General features: G+C 44.6%; 1 protein-coding gene across 6 annotated transcripts in view; it reads right to left on the reverse strand.

Moving 5' to 3' along the window:
- PDE10A (phosphodiesterase 10A) overlaps positions 1–15979 on the reverse strand; it is a 188353-nt gene extending 172374 nt beyond the window's left edge. For 3 of the 6 annotated variants that reach the window (XM_083496429.1, XM_083496427.1, XM_083496425.1), the window contains exon 1: positions 15270–15979. Coding sequence is in view for 1 of the 6 variants with exons in the window: in XM_083496416.1 (XP_083352542.1) it covers positions 13756–13846 (91 nt within the window). In the remaining 5 variants the exon portion in view is untranslated. Of the gene's footprint in view, positions 1–13755; positions 14934–15090 lie in introns of all 6 variants that reach the window. The other 3 variants (XM_083496419.1, XM_083496420.1, XM_083496416.1) reach the window with 2 other exon arrangements.
- Positions 15980–19784: the final 3805 nt, after the last annotated feature.

Here is a 19784-nt window from a genome sequence, read left to right on the forward strand (position 1 = left end):
CCACTGTATTCTGCTCTGGTCAGACCTCACCTGGAGTACTGTGTCCAGTTCTGGGCACCACAGTTTAAGAAGGACACTGACAAACTGGAACGTGTCCAGAGGAGGGCAACCAAAATGGTCAAAGGCCTGGAAACGATGCCTTATTAGGAACGCTAAGGAAGCTGGGCATGTTTAGCCTGGAGAAGAGGAGGTTAAGGGGTGATATGATAGCCATGTTCAAATATATAAAAGGATGTCATATAGAGGAGGGAGAAAGGTTGTTTTCTGCTGCTCCAGAGAAGCGGACACGGAGCAATGGATCCAAACTACAAGAAAGAAGATTCCACCTAAACATTAGGAAGAACTTCCTGACAGTAAGAGCTGTTTGACAGTGGAATTTGCTGCCAAGGAGTGTGGTGGAGTCTCCTACTTTGGAGGTCTTTAAGCAGAGGCTTGACAACCATATGTCAGGAGTGCTCTGATGGTGTTTCCTGCTTGGCAGGGGGTTGGACTCGATGGCCCTTGTGTTCTATTCCAACTCTATGATTCTAACACTTTCCTTAGGGTTGGCTTGCTCAAAAAGTCTAAGAAAATATTTTCCAGATAAAATGTCAAAAAATGTCAGTAGCAGGAGGAATTCCCTCCAAACTACTGAAGAATTCAGGTCCTCCTGAATAATATTCATCACCACACAGAGAGAGAGAAAACGTATTTGCCTGGGAATAAAGCGGCACAGCTATGAATCAGTTTTAATTATTGTTTAGTAATTTAATATTGTTGAAGGAAGTGATGGACTCGGCCATTGCTCTCACTTCCAGTTCTCCTTCCTTAGCCCATTGCTTGAGGAAAGAACATTTGAGAAAAGCAAGGATGGAGGAATACTGATGGGTTGTTTTATATGAAAACAAACAAGGGCTGGATCTATACACATAAAAAAAAGGTTACTGAAAAATGCTCTTAATGGAAAATCTCAATGGTGACAGATGACAGCTCTACAGCGCCATCTGGTGATGGATGTTTATAACACAGTTATAACAATATAATTTGCAAGTGCAGCTGAGTCCAAGGACCAATAACAGAAATGGATGCAACACAAAGCCAGCACCAAAAAGCTAACACAATACTTTTCTAAACTCCCTTCTTGCCATACTCAAACTTTTTAAAAACTGCCACTTCCCCCGTCTCACCTCCACTTGCTCTACTCAAATTTCTACCATTGTTTAAAATCATTTTTCGCCTCTCAGTGACTCTCCAATCAGTTTACACAAACTTTTTCCACCATTTAAAACAGCCACCTTTTTTCTCCTTTCAGTGTTTTTCCCTTCTTGCTGTATTCAAGCTTCTCTCTCTTCCATTTCTTCTGCCTGAAACCCCAGTAAGCCACTGCCAGTCTAGCTAGATGGGTGAGTGGCTTGACATTGTATAAGACAGCTTCATGTATTCCTAAGGGCTGTCATGGTACTCTTCAAAGTTTACTACTATAGCACTACTGGTATTTGAGAAAATATTGTATCTCTAACAGCTACTTCAAGTCTGGACTCTATTAAAAGCTAGTTTAAGCCTATGTTTTCCTGTAAAAAGGTAAAGGACCCCTGACAGTTAAGTCCAGTTGCGAACGACTCTGGGGTTGCGGCACTCATCTCGCTTTATTGGCCGAGGGAGCCGGGGTACAGCTTCCAGGTCATGTGGCCAGCATGACTAAGCCGCTTCTGGCAAACCAGAGCAGCGCACGGAAACACCGTTTACCTTCCACCAGAGTGGTACCTATTTATCTACTTGCACTCTGACGTGCTTTCAAACTGCTAGGTTGGCAGGAGCAGGGACCAAACAACAGGAGCTCACCCTGTTGGGGGATTTGAACCGCCGACCTTCTGATCGGCAAGCCCTAGGCTCTGTGGTTTAACTCACAGCGCCACCCGTGTCCAATGTTTTCCTGTACTCCCACCTAAATTCGTCTATACCACTAGGAATCTGCCAATCCCATATTATGCAGAGGTATTGCATTCTGTTTCCTTCTCTGTTTCACCTACTGTTTTGCAAGGCAAGAACAGATGGGAATGAATCAGTGGGCAGCTACAGTTGCCAGCACTGCAGTCTCCTACATATGACATGCTATGAATCCAGTCATTATTTAGTTAAGCAAGCCAACTTGTTCCGTAGTTGAGAAAAACAATTCCCTAATTAATATTTCCTTCTTGCTTGGGTGGTTAAAACAAGAAGGTCAAATTATCAGACATAGGAGGTTTTTCACATGTGCTCCAAAACACTGAAGAAAGAGAAGCATGTGCTGTGATATTCTATGGAAGCAATATGAATGGGGATGCAGAACCGCATAGTATAGCACACTGCTCTTTATTTCAAAGAGCTGATTGAACAGAATGTAACTGTTGAAAAGCAAGAGCAAATGTTGGTATGGTAAACCTGTTGACGACTGTTAACGACTGCAATTAGTCCTACAGGAAAAAGAAAGGGATAGTATGCAGATGACCAAAAATAGCTTCAGCATATGTAATGAGACAATGAGACAACAGGTTTACCATACCCATTGAGTCAATCACCCATCGCCTACTACTATTCTGAGAAAAACCCCATCCCACCCTCCCACTATATATAAGGGTCTGGTGACTTCTGTGTCACTGTATCTGAAGAAGTGTGCATGCACACGAAAGCTCATACCCAGAACAAACTTAGTTGTTCTCTAAAGTGCTACCGGACAATTTTTAAATTTATTTCAACTGCGTCAGACCAACACGGCTACCTACCTGGTCTATTGAGGCATTCTGATCTAGTCTAGAAAATCTTGTGCTGCACTCTACCGGAAAAAAAAATTCAGGTCACTTGGGTCTGGTACTTTCATGTTCCACTTATCTATCCCAGGAGGTGGGACAGGGTTAAGCTAAAAACCAACTCCCGAGACACTAATTTTTGGAAATTATTTTTGGCAAATTTGGTTTGTCCGCTTCATTTTGACAAAATCTGAAACTCCACTAGGAGTCTCCACTAAGGGAAATACAGATTTCCTGAAAACTTGGATATGCTAATTTACCTCCTGCTTTCCCTACTTAGGATCCTTTATCTTGTAACCAGGCTTGGGCCTGACCAGCCCTTCAAAGGATTGTCACCAATAAACTAGGACACATGGCCACCACCAATTCCTGCCTGTACTAAAATGAATGTTTGCAACCAAAAGAACTAGAGTCAAATAGTTGGGAGGCCACAAGTTCTTCCAGTCATGCCACAGGAGGTGACAAATTTACTTTCCCCTCCTTAACTCATTCATTTCCTTATTGCATACGCATTCCACCTTTTTATTCAAGGAGCTCAAGTTGCCATACATGCTTCTCTCCCTCATTTAATCCCCACAACAACCCTGAGAGGCAGCGACTGGCCCAAGGTGACCCAGGGAACTTCCTGGTCAAATGGAGGTTTTCCCATCACACTGGCTCATGAGCAAGTAGGGTGGACACGTCCAGTCCAAGCCAAGTTACCAAACCTTCTTACTAATAAATGGGGAGGCGAGGGCCATAGCTCAGTGATGCCTGCCTAAAATCCTGAAGAGCTTCTGCCATTCAGTGCAGACAATGCTGAGCTAGGTGGCCCCAGCCAGTTCCCTATGTTCCTAACCCTATGCACAAATGGAATTATTTTTAAATATATATAATTTGAGTAGAAGTGCAAACATTCTCCCAAATAAAATCAAGAATTATCATATCCTGTAAAAGAGCTTTAACTTCAATTTCACCGAATCTTACATCTTTATTTGCCTTTGGTCCAGAATGAATGTTTTTACCTGAAGTCTTCCTAGCCAAATTTGGGATTGACAGCAGTGCCCTGAAATTCAGCCAAAATAAGCCAATATCCACTTCATTAAAAAAAAAAAAATGGGGGGGGGGAGTTCTAGGTGTGAACTTACATTTGGTGAATGTCTGCTGAACTTTGAACTTTAGACAAGGCTTTGCAGAAAGCTTTATGTTTTGTTTCAGAACAAGCAATGATGTTCCTCTAGGGAGGTTTTGGATTCTACAGAAATTATGCCATGCCATCCCTGCTGTGACGCACATAAATAGTTTGACTTCTTGGGAAGAAATATCCTAACAGGCTCACACTTCATGATACAGTGGTACCTCGGGTTACATATGCTTCAGGTTACAGACTCCACTAACCCAGAAATATTACCTCAGGTTAAGAACTTTGCTTCACAATGAGAACTGAAATCATGCAGCGGCGCTGCAGCAGCAGTGGGAGGCCCCATTAGCTAAAGTGGTGCTTCAGGTTAAGAACAGTTTCAGGTTAAGAACGGACCTCCGGAACAAATTAAGTACTTAACCCAAGGTACCACTCTATTCATGTGGGGTGCCATACAACTTCCATACAAGGAGCAGAATAAAAAGAAAGTAGATATACCAAGGGGGAGGAGAATGCTTACTTTTCAAGTGAAAATCTAATATGTACCCTCTGTTTATATCCTGAAGTCTAAACATTTCACATACTTAGATGTTCCCCCCTCACACCCCTTCAGAGTAGGCTTTATACATGGCCAGTCCTACCTTTATGTAAAGTGAGGCAGCTGATTTTGGATGTCACAAAAGAGCAGCAAGCTACTAGTCCTTTGGTTTGATGTATTATTATTGTATATTTTTTTTTACTTTCAGTGAGGGTTAGAGGAACTTCTGAATATATTGTCTCAGATGCTGACCCAAGCTGACTAATTGTGGGTACTATGTACCTGGGATCCCAAAAATTGCCAGCACGTCCAGCAGCCGCCATTTGCATATTTATTTATTTTTAAACATGAACATGCATGTTAAATGCAAAAACAGATTTAGTGTTACACATGGTTGGACCCTTAGCATGTCAGATGATGGGACCACAATTCAATATAGGGTGACTGACAATTATGATAGGAAAAGTGACCCTAATATCTAATTACAAAGTTTCAGAAAGAACAGTTCCACATTCAGCTCCTCTTGTCAATTAATACATTAGTACAATTACAATGTTTTCAGAAAACTTCCTCTACTGCTGGAATGCCTTACCTTATGTATCCCTGTCACTTTGAACTTCAAGAGAGACACTCCTAGCAGTGCTGTACGCTCCTGAGGTTTGTCTTATATCCTCTGAGACCAGGGCCATTAGTGTGGCAGCAGCTGCCTTTTAGAACGTGTATCTAATGAACATCTGTCAGGCACCAACAGTATTGCCATTTAGACACCCACCTAAAACTCACCTGTTATCATTACAGTATTACTAATAATAAACAATTTATAGAAATGCCAAAACAGGCTTCTAGGTGGTTTTACAAGTATAAAAGGCAAGCATTCAACAAAAATGCCCATAATTAAAATACGGAATAAAACAGTCCTATGAAAAAAACACAGCAATTTTGAAGGACCGAGGTAGAGAGATCAAAGGAATGCCTATGAAAACCGATGCATCTTCAAAGCCAACAGAATGACAATACAGATGAGACCTCTTGTATTTCAGTAGGGAATGCATTTAACACCAGGGCCAACCAGTGAAAAATCCCACCTCCATAACCATTAGGCTGTGGCAACTGACAAGACTAACCAGATTTCATTGATTGATTTTAATACCCTTACCAGGAATTGGAGAAGTCAGCCTTTCAGGAAACCTGGTCCACAGCTGCTCATCTAGCCTTGCCCTAAGAGCTGATCCAGGCATGTTGATGTCTTAATGTGATCTACAGATTTGTCCTGTATTCATTTGTTTTACGGATGCAATTTAATTGTTGATTTTATGCTGTTTGTCACCATGACATTTTTTCTTAATATTGGTGGTGTAGACGTTTTTGCAGACAAAATAAATAAACTGAAAGCCAAGGTACAGCAATACATCAATAATGTTCTTGTCCCTAATCCCAGCCAGCAGTCATCATGCTTTTCTTTTCTGGGTATTTCTGAGGGTCTTAATTCTGAGCCCCACGTTGGCCAAAAAGATCCCTGCATTTCAAGGGGTTGGACTGAAGACCCTCGCGGTCCCTTCCAGCTCTACACCTCTATGATTCTATGAGTTCTTCGTTATCCTAGTTTTCTCAAAATAGTTTTTCTAGAGCAGTCTAGAAAAAAATAGTTCTGAGCTTAAAAAAAATGTTCTGACATTTACACCTCACCTTTCCTCCAAGGAGCTGCAGGTGGCATACGTTGTCCCCCCCCCCCCCCCATTTTCTCTCCACAGCAATTCTATGAGGTAAATTAGGCTGAGCGATAGCGACTGACCCAAGGTCAACCTGTAGGCTCCCTGGCTGACCAGCGATTTGAACACTCATCTCCCACTACTCTAACCACTACACCACGCTCACTATGCCTTGTAGTTTGACAAAACCTTATACAAAATCCAGGGGCAAACAAAAACAGTTAAAGGGAAGGCTCAGAACCTAATTACAGGCCTTTTTTAAAGAAAAATTAAGACTAACATTCTAATAAATACTCACGAGGTAGCAATATTTGCAATCACAGATCAGTACCATTAAAGTTAAATTTTACCTGAACTATTTTGTTCACCGAAACCTGTAATCTTCAGCCTTCTCAGAACCCAGATCCATCCTTAGCCATGTACATTTATGGCAGTAGTGCTGCTGTTGTGAGCCACTTTAGATCAGGTTGCGGCCTGGTAGTGGTCCAGGCCAACTGGTTGAAGACCAAATTCCATTTCATAAATCAAATCCCATTTCCCAACCCTACAAAGTAATACATACCCTCCAACATTTCTCTGATGAAAATAGGGGTGTCCTATTCAACAACAACAACGATTATTTTATTATTTATATCCCACCCATCTCTGGGTGACTTCCAAACATAATAAAACATTAAACATTTTTTTAAAACCTTCCCTACGCAGGACTGCCTTCAGGTGTCTTCTAAAGGTTGGCTCAGGGGACACATAACTCCACACACACCAACATTTCTCCAATGAAACTAGAGACATCCTAAGGAAAAGTGAGATATTCTGGAATCAAATCAGGAACCAGGGCAGCTTCTGTAAATCCAGGACTGTCCCTGGAAAATAGGGACACTTGGAGGTCTGGTAATCCTGAATTTGTAAATGTGTCAAAAGCAATGCCAGCAAGAAGTTACCAAATAATTTGACTGTGTGTCAGAAAACAGTTTACAGTTTATGAAAACAGAGCACACAAAAATGTTGATCTCAATATACTTTCAGAAGCAACAGACAGTAGGGGGTGAGTAGCTAAGTGTTGGACCTTAAGCACATTTTATATTCAAAGTTGTAACAATCTCAGTTTAGGCACATTTCATTATTTTCCAAAAAAGTGAAGTGGCAAAACTGTAAGCGCTACTCCTGCTTACACGTTAGTATTATCTGTGCTTGTGTCTTATTCAACAGTTGCTAGGTCTGCCTCTAGGTGACTCAGCTCCTTTCCTCAGAATGAATTGAAAGAAGGGAAAAGTCAAATAAGGTAAGTCTCGGACAAAATGTGATATAATTCCTGTTATGAAGAACTTAAAAGCAATTTGTGGGAAAGGTAGTGGGCACTGTAGACAGAGATTTAAGAGAAACAAAACACAGAAGTGTTCCAAAGACTCATTCTGTAGTTTATTCAGATTATAGGCTCACTCTGCTTGAATTCACCTTAGTGAATACACTTCAGTGAATAGCCCTCACAGCCTGTTTATTAATACAGCTAAAAAGAAAGATGTGTCCCATGTACTAAGCCCTGAAATGGCTTGGAGACTACATAAAACAACAAAATCAACACTATGTTAAAAGCAACAATCCGAATCCATTGCAGAATTGCAAAGCCAAGGAGAGCAACCCATTCTCTTTCTTCAGTGACCGAAAGGTTTTTTAGAGAATAAAGACCTTGGCCTAAAGATGTGAAGAGGTTTAGCCCAGGAGTTAGGGTGCAACAAACAGGATGCCTGCCTCAATTTTTGCATGTAGCACCCCGGGGATAATATTTTCATTGTCCCACCACCAGAAGCCTTCTTGATGAGGGTGCCCTGCTTGGAGTATTCCCTCCCCACAGAATTATGACTGGCAGCAACGTTGCTGACATTCCGATGCCTGCTTAAAACCTCTATTTTCCCAAGCATTTATGGGATACTATTTTGCTGCTGTTAATTGGTTGTACTTTTATGTCAGAAATTTTTATTTTGTGTTTTACCGGTATTTTGCCTGCTCTTAACTTGCTGGACTGTTGTCGCTGCTTTAAATAAGAATAGCAAAATAATGACGATAACAGTAGTAATAGTTATACTGGTGAAAGGTGAATTTAAAATGCTACTGATGACAAGAAAGGCAAGGAGGAAGCAAATAAGAACACTAAAACGGCTTGGCAACATTTTAGATACTGTATAGGAAGGTGCAGAGGGGGTGGGAATCAAGACCAATGCTTTATCTGCTACACTACTTTTTCCTATCTTGTACAACATAAGCTCCTCCCTCAAAAAAAAGAGAGAGAAAAGCAGGATGCTGCATAAAATGTTCGTTCAAAGCTGTATGATTTCTTCCAAACACAGATTTTAGTCTTTTGGTTTCTTGGCAATCCAGTGCAAAATTTCTAGACTGCCAAGTCCAAGGCAGCTGATCCCTTACTGCTGAATGTCTTGCCCAGTTCCAAAGCAGACTTGCAAATCTGGCTACTGCACTCTTCCTCTCAATCTATTCCTGGGATCTGATGACAAAGATTGCTTTAAAAATGAGGTTTCTAAGAAAACTCATGTGCCTGAGTCCGGACTGAAAACTACAACCCTAGCCGGTGGAATGTAAATTGCTCTTGTTCGTCTAAAAGGCTAGTGATAAACAAAATATTCATAGCTGCATTCACCACTACCACAACATTCAAATATTGTCTGTGTTCTTCATAGTTTTACCTTACCAAGAACAATCGGCACTATTTTGATAACTTGCAGGATATCACAGAATTCAACCAGCTACTGTTATACGTATAAGGCAAACTATTTTGAAAATAAAGGAGAAAGAATCAATGTCAGGATAAGCCTCGTTATAAATAAACATGCTACAAAACCAATAGTAATGCACAGTGCTTTTTTTCCTTAAAAAAATGTTTAGAAGTACTCTCATTTTCCTACTCATATTGAAATACTGCCCCTCAATGAGGCCAAACTTAGATTCACAAAATGTTTAGGGGTTTGCATACCCCTGCGTCCCTCCAGAAAAAAGCACTGGTTATGCTCAGTTAGCCATGGAATATTTTAGTTATTCTGCCCTTTTGTCAACAGGTTAGAACAAACAACTGCAACCCTCTCACCACAAGCCAAAAGGCACAGCTGCAGTTACACCATGGGTTGGATCCAGATAAAGGCTGCAACCCTAACCACACTTACCTGGGAGTAAGCTCCACTGAATTTAATAGGACTTGCTTCTGAGCAGGTCACACAGTGAGCTTCATGGCTAAATCAAATGAGGTGCCTAAGTGAATCCATATACAACATGATCAGTCCAGGAACTGCTCAGCCCTTGGACATCCGGACCCATGTGAATGCTTCCAGATATTTGGGTGTTAAGGAAGCAAGAGCTGCCATCAAACTAAGCTGTCCTGGGAATGCTGTTTTCACTCCTCCAGTCGAATTCTACATGGAAATGAGATGCTTTAACCAAAAGCTGCCCTAAAATATATTATATTATTATTATTATTATTATGCTAACATTATTTTTTAAATTTATGCTGATCTCCTTAAAACCACAGTAAGGGTTTGTCGGCATCGCGAGAGACATAAGATGAACATCAGATGGCTACACTGATTTTTTATTTTATTTTTTGCATTCTAGATGTGACACTTTGCAGGAGGCTACCTATCTCTCAAAAGTCTCCAGATGTTTCAGCTGTTTGTGGGTGCTCGGTTGCACCATTCTGCAACAATGCACTGGTTACCAGTCGGGAATAATTTTGGGTGCTGGTAAACACCTTTAAATTCCCAAATGCCTTGGGCCAAGTTTAACTGAAGGACCATAGAAAGGCCAATTTCTGCATCCCAACTAAACAGATGCAAGACTGTTTGAGACGTATAACATATTCTGTGTGATTGTACCAAAACTGTGGAAATCTTCAGGAAAACTGTTTGGCTCCTTTCGTCTCTATTCTACCACCTGCTCCACATTTCTTATATTTTGACCATCTTTTGCTTGCCTGGTTGAAATTTTAGCAGCTGATCTTGCCACTGGAGCTGTCTAATCTTAATGACACATAAAAAGCTGATTTTATTGAAATTATTATAATTATTATTATATTATAATTTTGCTTTTTTATAGTGGTGCAAGCACTGTTTTGACAGTGGGGGGATAGGATACACAAAATAAATATTGCACATTTTTTGAAGAAGTGAATGTTTTCCTGCTGCAGTAGAGACTACATTCATTTTAAACATTTGCTTCATTTAGCTAATGCCTTCCTATTCTCATAGATGGCCTATTTCAGACACTACTTTTAATCTAATATTTAAGCTGAAAAAATCATTCATACTTGCAAATATCCAGTAATAAAAAAGCAGTAATATCTGAACATCAGATATTCAGCCGAGTCTCCTGGGATTATTTGGAGCACACAAATCTAACTAGTAATAAGTTCTATGTATATAAACTAGTTATGTCATTGAAGTTCATCATCAAACAGCCCCTGGTTCAGTATATGAATTTGTCCAGTCCATCATGTTTGGCTTTATTATGAATCAAATCCTGTTCTTCTCCAGCTCAGAACGCTAAGAGAGATTCTGTGTCTGCACCACCAGCATTCAGCAGACCATCGTTCAGTCGTCTGCTTTGTTGCATGTGCAGAAAAGCAAGATTCAGGATGTCAAAATTATACGGCATGGGCTTGTTAATATAATAAATGGCAAAGAGAGGAGAACTCATTGTGATGTTATGTATGAATTAAGTGGTGTTGGCCAGAGATACGTAAGAACCACACATGTCCTTACAAAGAGTCAATTTGCTTACTAGCAGATTATACCCTCTATTTACCAAATACTGTAAAGAATTACAATAGCAAAGCTTTGATCGGTTGCTCCAATCTCCAGCCTTCATCTATTCTTTTCCTGTTGTTACATGCAAACAGGAAGGTTTTTGCAGTCCCTCTGCATTTTTGCAATTTCTAGAAATGCTAGCAGGGTTAATAAATAATATCACCTGTCTAAATTAAACAAAACTAGGGATAAACGTAGATTGAAAATTTCTGCTGGCAGACTTTCATTGGGTTGAATAATCCCAATGTAATGCATGTTGGAGCCTAGTAAGTATTTTGTCTCTGTAAAACACAAGTGTTTTGTATGTACACTGGTACCTCGGGTTATAGACGCTTCAGATTACAGACTCTGCTAACCCAGAAATAGTACCTCGGTTTAAGAACCTTGCTTCAGGATGAGAACAGAAATTGTGCAGCGGCACAGCAGCAGCAGCGGGAAGCCCCATTAGCTAAAGTGGTACCTCAGGTTAAGAACAGTTTCAGGTTAAGAACGGACCTCCAGAATGAATTAAGTTCTTAACCTGAGGTAACACTGAATACAGCAAATCATTTTAGGATAATCCATGGTGGTAATATAAAAGAGAACAGCCACCCACCCCCACATACACTCAGATATTGTGGCATCCTATATACTTCAAATGGTTTACACAATTACATTTTCACAAAATTAGCAAACAGAATTATTTTTCCTGTCAACTGGGAAGAAAGACTTTTAAATATGTTTATGTAAAAATAAGTGTGGCAAGTCAAGCATTCTGAGTTTAGTTCCATGATTTTACAGTATCAATGAACGTACATGAATCTGCAGTGGATACACATAATATAGGTGCACAAGCTTTATCTGCTCTCTGAAATGAGTACTTGTGGCATTCACTGGCACTGAGTGCCCTGCGGACACTTGTTTCACCACTGCCCAGCATAAGGTAGAGCTGAGCTGACGCATTCGGAGCTTGAACCCTCCAGCTTACAAAGGACCAGCAGCCATTGAGGCTTTGAAAAAGATGCAGTAATCTGGGCCATGCTCAATACCTTGGCTGCAATGGAAGTGAGTCAGAAATTAGGTGAGCAGAGCAGAGGCTAGGCGATCACTCACTAATTAAACATTTGCAAATCTGAGGAAGTATGCTCATCAGTTCTACTTTGTTTCCAAATAAAGGTGTCGTTGCTAACATAATGTACTTTTGTCCGCCATTACATGAGGTTTCTTGACAAACAGCGGTTTTGAAACCATCACATTTGCACCGCGCCAGTGTTCTCCGTGAGCTTCCATGTTCATTGCAAGCAACCCAGTAGTGTAAATAGCACTTCACTTGCAATCTAGCTTTCAGGTCTCTGTTCAATGAAGGAAGGAAGGTTTTCTGAAAAAAATATTCACTTCCAAGCAACTGAAAAGAAAATAAACTGCATAGAAATATGCACAGAAGGTTTGGGTTTGCCTGCAAGTGACTGGACTTGTTTTCACAGACAAATAATTTAGGATTGGAGAGGATGGCTTTCCTTAATTTTGATGCTGAAGGACTCTAATACAGAGGAAGAACGAACACCTTCCAGAAGCCCCTTCAAAGCAAATGGTGGAACGCCATGACTGCGTCATTGTGAAAATGTTTGCAGAGCACACCAAGAACCGGGTTTGATGCAATGAAGACAGACAAAAACCCACATCATATCACCCCCCAGAAACACATCCATGGCAGAGACTGAATCTCCCAAGTCTTGATCGGCTTTTACGGCATTTTGAGCCTCAACATTTTGAGAACAAGGACAACTGACTCCATATTGGATGACATGCATTCCCTCTCTTTCGGCTCCAGTCTCAGGTTTTTCACCTGCCAACAAGGCAAATGCACCGTCTCAATTCTGCCATGGGCAGAAACACATTTACAGTCCACGGGGGACACACAATCTCCAGCTTGCTCTTCACAACCATCGCTTGGACCACTGACCCCCTAACACACCCCAATCCCTCCTCTGCATTGTAATGACAAGCCCTTCAAGACTGTGCCTTGGCTTGGAGTGAAACCTAGGCCCCAGTAAAGCAGAATAAGCACCAAAGAGAAAGAAAACGAGCAGGTGAAAGAAAGAACAAACAACTGCAAAAGTGCCTAAGAGATCAAAGGAGGGCAGGGCTGATCTGCTTTCCCACACCAGCTGCTAAAGTGCATGGCAGCTCCCCACACAAAAGTGGGGGGGGGGGGTGCAGCAAAGAAAAAACCACAACTTTCTCTCAAGTGCGATGCAAGTACAATATTTGCAGCAATCGGCATCTTGCAACTAGCACCTTGGCAGAGATGGAGGATTTGCCAAAGGAGGAAGTAAGGAGACCCTCCACCAGTCTTTCCCACAGAGAAATGCACTCTCACTCACCAGCTACCCCCACTCCCACAACACCGCCAAACATACTGATCTCCATATAATATTTTCCCAATGCTCCAGAGACAGACCGAAAGGAGCACACCATATGCAACTGAAATAAAAGGGCTGGGGAGGGAAGAACGATTGACCAGCCACGCTGCAGCCCCTCCTCTCATCACTTGATCAGCCAATCAATCAATCAATCAATCGTCCCTTTTGTTTCCTCTCCTGCCTTTTCACCCCTTCACTCCCAAAAGTTCGACAGTACCCCGAGACACACAATAGAAGTATATATGCAATCACAGAGCCTGGACTAGAGGGAATCTGGCCTAAATTTGACAATCGCCAGCCCAACTCAAGCAGCTGGTGGGGGTCCTGGTCGGCTCAAAGATGCATTCCTATGCTGGATCCCACTCTTAATATTTTCCCCTGGCAGGCGAACCAGCTTTCCGCCCCCCTCCTACCTTGCTCTTCGCTGTCCCTCAACTGGGTTTTGGGTTCCTCCTCGGGGAGGCCGGATCCTCCACCCTCGGGGGTTTTGCGTTTCTTCGACATCTGGACGGGGCTTGGGAGTAGAGTTTCCTTTCCCCCTCGCTCTCTCTCGCTCTCTCTCTCTCTCTCCAGGGAGATCGGGAGGGAGAAAGCGAGACACACGCGCGCGTAACACACACCGCCGCGGATGGAAAAGAATCGCTGCTTAAAAAGGGGAAGAGACTTTAGAGTGGCTGGAGAGCAAGGAGGAGGCAGGGTCTAAGTGGAGCAATCCTACAAATCACAAGCCCATCCGCGCAGCCCCACGTCGAAGGAGGGTTGCCTGGTTATGGGATCTGCTCCCCACCCTCCTCCAGACCACCATTATTATTATTATTATTATTATTATTATTATTGCCTTTTTCGGGGAAACTAGTAAGTGGAGGTGCGAAATTCAGAAAGTGGCCAACTGATCATGGAAGGGGGTGTTAAAAATTAAGGAACGCTGCGTAATAGCAATAGGGAAGTCCTTCTAAATATATTAAAATATACATATATATTAGGGACGGGGTGCAGCGCGAAATGTTTCTATATGAACCTCAATGAAGGTGAGGAGGACTTGCAGAGAGCGAGGAGGAGGAGTTATTAGCCTGGGACTCACGGGGCTGCAAGGGGCCCGAGTCGCCTGCAGGGGGGGCGCTTTGCTTTGGGAAGCGGCGTGGGGTGCGCGGAGCGCGAGTCCTAGCGGATGAAATTCACGCCAGGGGGCGGAGAGGGACCAGATTATCCGTCCAGCCGGAGGAAGGGGGGCAGTGGGCAGGAAAGCCGGATCCGGCGCGGGGCGCGTGGGAGGAGCCTGCTCGCTCCTCCCAGCTCCGATCCCGGATCCCTTGCTGGCGCCGAAGCACGCTGCCTAGGAGAGAGCCAGTCCCCTCGAAGGAAGTTGCGCCGGACTCTTAAGGAATCGTTGCGGGCAGCCGGCGCTTCGCAGCTGGCCACCAGAAGTTCACGCGCAGCTCGACTCCTAAGCACGCGCGCTCCCCGGTGACGGAAGGTGGAATCCCAGCAGTCGGACAGGATCTGCGTCCTGTCCCGCTCTCTCTCCCCCCACCACCACCCGCACCTGCCCCAAATGCCTCTGTAACCCTTTCCACTCCAGGCTGCCTCGATGCTTTGGCCAGTGGCGTAGCGTGGGTTGTCAGCACCCGGGGCAAGGCAAGTAATTTGCGCCGCCTAACCCGTGGATTTGCGCCCCCTAACCCGTGGATTTGCGCCCCCTAACCCTAACCCCCAGATGTTGCGCCCGGTGCGGCCGGCCCCCCCTGCACCCCCCACGCTACGCCACTGGCTTTGGCAGAAGCTGCCACACTTTTTCTTTCCCTCTGTCTCTTTCTCCCACACCCCGCCAACCTTTGCGGCTTTTCTACCACCTGCTCTGCCCTCCGAGGCTGCTGCGTTCTCCACGCCGCCTCCCCCCCCCCCGCCCCCGCTCTTCACGGACACTTACCATCCAATACTGCGCAGCGAGCTTGATCTCGGTTGTTTCGCCCTCTGGGGCAAGTTTGAAAGAAAGGGGTTCAGTCCGGAAGGCAAAAGAGAGACGAAATCGGGGAGGACTCGCCGCAGAAGTGGCTGGAAGTTAAGGTCCCCCCCCCACCCCAATTCCCAGCTTTTGCTGGTGCAGACAGTAAGAGCAGCAGGTGCCCCAAGGGAACCTGGACGCCTCAAGGAGGGAACCCCGCGCTCGACAAGTCTTGCTTTAAGACATGTTGGCTGCTTGGTTCCCTCTCCATCCGTTGCCCGGAAGCTTCTGCAAAGCCCTTTTGCAAGGCAGCCACCCCCAAATCGACTGAGTTCATGATTACTTCTTTTTCTCCTCGAAGAGAGAGAGAGAGAAAGAACTGGGCTGGCTGATCCCTCTCCGGTCCGTCTGTTAGCGGGCTGCTGTGCCCAGGATCTCTGGGCAAAAGACTGCGCGCCTGGCTGGAAGTTGCAGAGTTTTTCTTGAGCGCGAGAAGGGGGCTGAGGGGTTGGCCGCATCTCACGTCCAAGAGGAGGCAATGACGTCTGTAGCTCCATTGCTATAACAGCGCCAAGGCTGCAATTGGCATTTATTGAAATGATAAGGGGCGCTCGGGCGTAAGCAACCTGCACCCTTTCAGCAAGAGACTTGGAAGCCGAGATGATTTGCAGCAGCGCTCACACCCTTCCTAAAACAAACGTAAAACAGTTTGGAAAAGGCTTGGAGTTGGGGAGCGGGGAGAGAGAGAAGGGGGGGGAAGGGAGGGATCTCTGCAGTCGCCGACGCTTCTGTAGAGCCACAAAAACACACGATTCCTTACAGCCGGCTGAGAACTTGAACCTGATGAGGCTGAAATGTAGAGAGGCTGAAAGTGATCCGACGCCCTTTCTGTCTCTTTCCAGGCTGGGAGATGGGGGAAATCTCCCTAATATTAAAATTTAGCCCTTCTATTCCCAAGGGCTCAAGGCACCTTACTGGTCGCTCAAAAGACCAGAAATCCAACAGGTGAAGCTTTTCCCCATCAAGGAAGCTGGTCCCTACTGAATCTACGTCACGTAGTTTGCCCGGAGGAATGGCGCAGCAGCGAGTCCCAATCCCCCCCCCCCGCCCCATATTGTGATCGGCTAAATGAGGGGAAGGGGTGGAAGTAGCTCAGAAGGTCTTGGGTTCGATCCTCGGGTTGGGTTGGGAAGGTCCCCTGCCTGAAATCCCGGAGAGTCGCTTGCCAGTCAGTGTGGGCAATAGTAAGCTAGATGCGCCAAGGATCTGACTCGGTATAAGGCAGCTTTCTTTGTTATAAGGAGCCATTTCTGGCTACCAATGGCCCCGTTTCTGGCTATGGATCTGCTGCTGCAGCAGGGTGAGGAGGAACGTGGCGAAGCCTCACAGGTGTGTGACGCAGGTGGAGACGCTTCCTTTACTCTGTGTTAGCGACGTGTATGTGTACTTTAAAAGGCATCGCAATTCTAAATCCACGTCCCTGGACGCACTGCAGAAATAAAGAATACACACGTGCCCCCACCAAATGCCATCTCAGCCAAGAAGAGGGAAACCAGAAAGGTAACCTCCACCCCCGGCCGCCCCACCCCCTCACCAGGTCCTTCGTCATTCCCAGCTAAAGTACAAACTCGCGCTCTCTCACGCGCCGCCGCCGCTCTCCTGCTCTCAAAAAAACGACAGCTTGGAAAGATGTTCAATAACCCAAAGAAACTGCCTGCCAACAGCACGCTGCTCCAGGATAGGAGCAAGCCCGGCCGCATCAGCGCTGCCCAGCGTTCCCATTGCACGTCGCGGAATCAAAACACGCACGCAAGCAGACACGCGTTCTCCACTGCAGAGCACTCGCTCCCCCGCCCCCCAAGCGGGGCCACTCTCGGGAATCGCTCCTCCGCCCCCGCTCCTTAAAATCCGGAAAAAGCACGGCATTCTGTTGTGGAATGCGTCCGTGGCAAGCGTGGGTCCATAAAGTCTAGGGGCTTGGGAGGAACACACACGTATCAGCCGTGTTCACGCTTTAAGAGTGCGACCCTAGACATGTCTACTCAGGAGAAAGCTCCATTAAGTTCGATGGGACTTATGTCCAGGGAAGCAGGCATAGGAAGGATTTCAACCAAAGTCAAGTGTGGGGTTGGAGACCAGAAAGATAAAGCTACCTACACTTGCATGGAAAGAGAAGGGCCTCTATATCACATAATTGTAGAGTTGGAAGGGACCCGGAGAGTCATCTAGTCCAACCATATGCAATACGATAATCTCAACTAAAGCATCCATGACAGGTGGCCATCCAACCTCTGCTTAAAAACCTCCAAGGAAGGAGAGTCCACCACCTCCTGAGGAAGTCCATTCTACCGTGGAACAGCTCTTACTGTCAGAAAGTTCTTCCTGATGTTTAGTCAGAATCTCATTTCTTGTTACTTGAAGCCATTGGTTTGAGTCCTACCCCTCCAAAGCAGGAGAAAACCAGCTTGTTCCATCATCCAGTGACAGTCCTTTAGATATCTGAAGGCCCCAGTTTCAATCCCTGGAATCCCCAGGTAGAGCTTTGTCCCCTGTCTTAAACCCATGAAAGCAGCAGACAATCAATGTCAACAATACTAAGCTAGATGGTTTGACTCTGTATTGTTGTTGTTGTTTAGTCATTTAGTCGTATCCGACTCTTCGTGACCTCATGGACCAGAGCACGCCAGGCACCCCTGTCAAACTCATGCTGGTAGCTTCGAGAACACTGTCCAACCATCTCGTCCTCTGTTGTCCCCTTCTCCTTGTGCCCTCCATCTTTCCCAACATCAGGGTCTTTTCCAGGGAGTCTTCTCTTCTCATGAGGTGGCCAAAGTATTGGAGCCTCAGCTTCAGGATCTGTCCTTCCAGTGAGCCCTCAGGGCTGATTTCCTTAAGAATAGATAGGTTTGATCTGATCTTGACTCTGTATTAGGGTAGCTTCTTATGTTGGAAGGGCAATTTGGGGTGGGCAATGTTGTAGGAGGAGGAATGCTTGGCTCTTCAAGTAAGAAGCTTGGGGTCCTTGTCCTTCTCCCTGCCAAGGACCCAACTATGAAGACAGCCAAATGTTGCCACAAATATCGCAGAACCATGGATTCCAGGCAAAACCATCTTCACTCCACAGCGTCTGGGTCATGGAAGAAAGAAAGCTAATAGAACATTAATTGCCCACCAGCAGACTACAGAATCCTGGATCAAATATGTAACTACAGTCCAGAGCTGTGAATACATTTACCTGCCACCTGCACCCAAGAATATACCCTCGCCCTCTGTCTGTGCCATAAAGTGATAGCATTGTTATTCATTCATTCATTCATTCTCTCTCTCTCATATTATCATGCAGGCCCCATTGGGCAGTGAAGGCAGGTTGTACAACAGCAATGGCCAGTGCAAGTGAGTGAGAACGGAGGGACATTGAGAGGGGGGAAGTGGAGGTTTAAATAAGGACAGAAGTTTGTGTAAAGCAGAGATGGGAGAAACCGGGAGGAAATTGGTCCCAAGTTATTTATACAATGCCTTCCTAAAGTATAGTACAGTGGTAACTTGGTTTCCAAATGGCTTAGTTGTCAAACAAATCGGCTCCAGAACGCCATCCAGAATTAAGTGTTCCAGTTGGCAAACATTTTTTTGGAAGCCGAACGCCCGACATGGCTTCCTTGGCTTCCGATTGAGTGCAGGAAGCTCCTGCAGCAAATCAGAAGACGCTCCTTTGTTTTCAAATGGTTTCGGAAGTTGAACGGATTCCCAGAATGGATTAAGTTCGAGAACCAAAGTACCACTGTATAACAACATAAGTACAAGAACCCAAGAAAACAAATTAAGAAAGCATACACCCAATGTATTCTAAGCCCACTCAATAGAAAGAAGTGGAGCAGTGTGCCCTGTGTAGTACAGAGCTTAACTTTTTTCTCAAGGGCTTGGGCCCTTGTCTTGGGCTTCGTACATGTTGAGCTCCCTTAAAAGTACGGTACTCCAAGCAAGCCTTGTAATGACACTTGCAGTTTCTTTATACAAAGGGACACCCAAACAAGCATAGCAGGAATCAGAAGATGTAGACATCGATCTAGAGCTTTGATAGATTCATAGTGTCAGGATTCCATCTGAGTCAGGGGGTGTCAGGCTGAGCTCAAGATTACTTCCTTAGCAGCTGCATTGTACTCCTGGCTCATGTATAGCTTATGCTCAACTGAGATAGTCTCCTGACAGGAAGGTGTGTTAGTCTATTGAAACACAAACAACAAAGAGTCTTGTAATACCTTAAAAACTTAAGACATTTATTATGGCACTAACTTTCTAGGGCTACAGACCATTTCAACAAGTGCATGAAGTGCCACCCTAAGTTTTGGGCCTGGGGATTGTAAACAGTGAAATCGGAAAGAAACGAAATGCAGAAAAGTATAGAGGATGATAATTACATATTTAATGGTGGCCATTCACACACACACACACACACACACACACACACACACACACACACACACTAAACAATTTTGTCTGTAA

Source organism: Podarcis liolepis, assembly GCF_965112155.1.
Source record: "Podarcis liolepis genome assembly, chromosome: 3".
Classification (NCBI taxonomy): domain Eukaryota; kingdom Metazoa; phylum Chordata; class Lepidosauria; order Squamata; family Lacertidae; genus Podarcis; species Podarcis liolepis.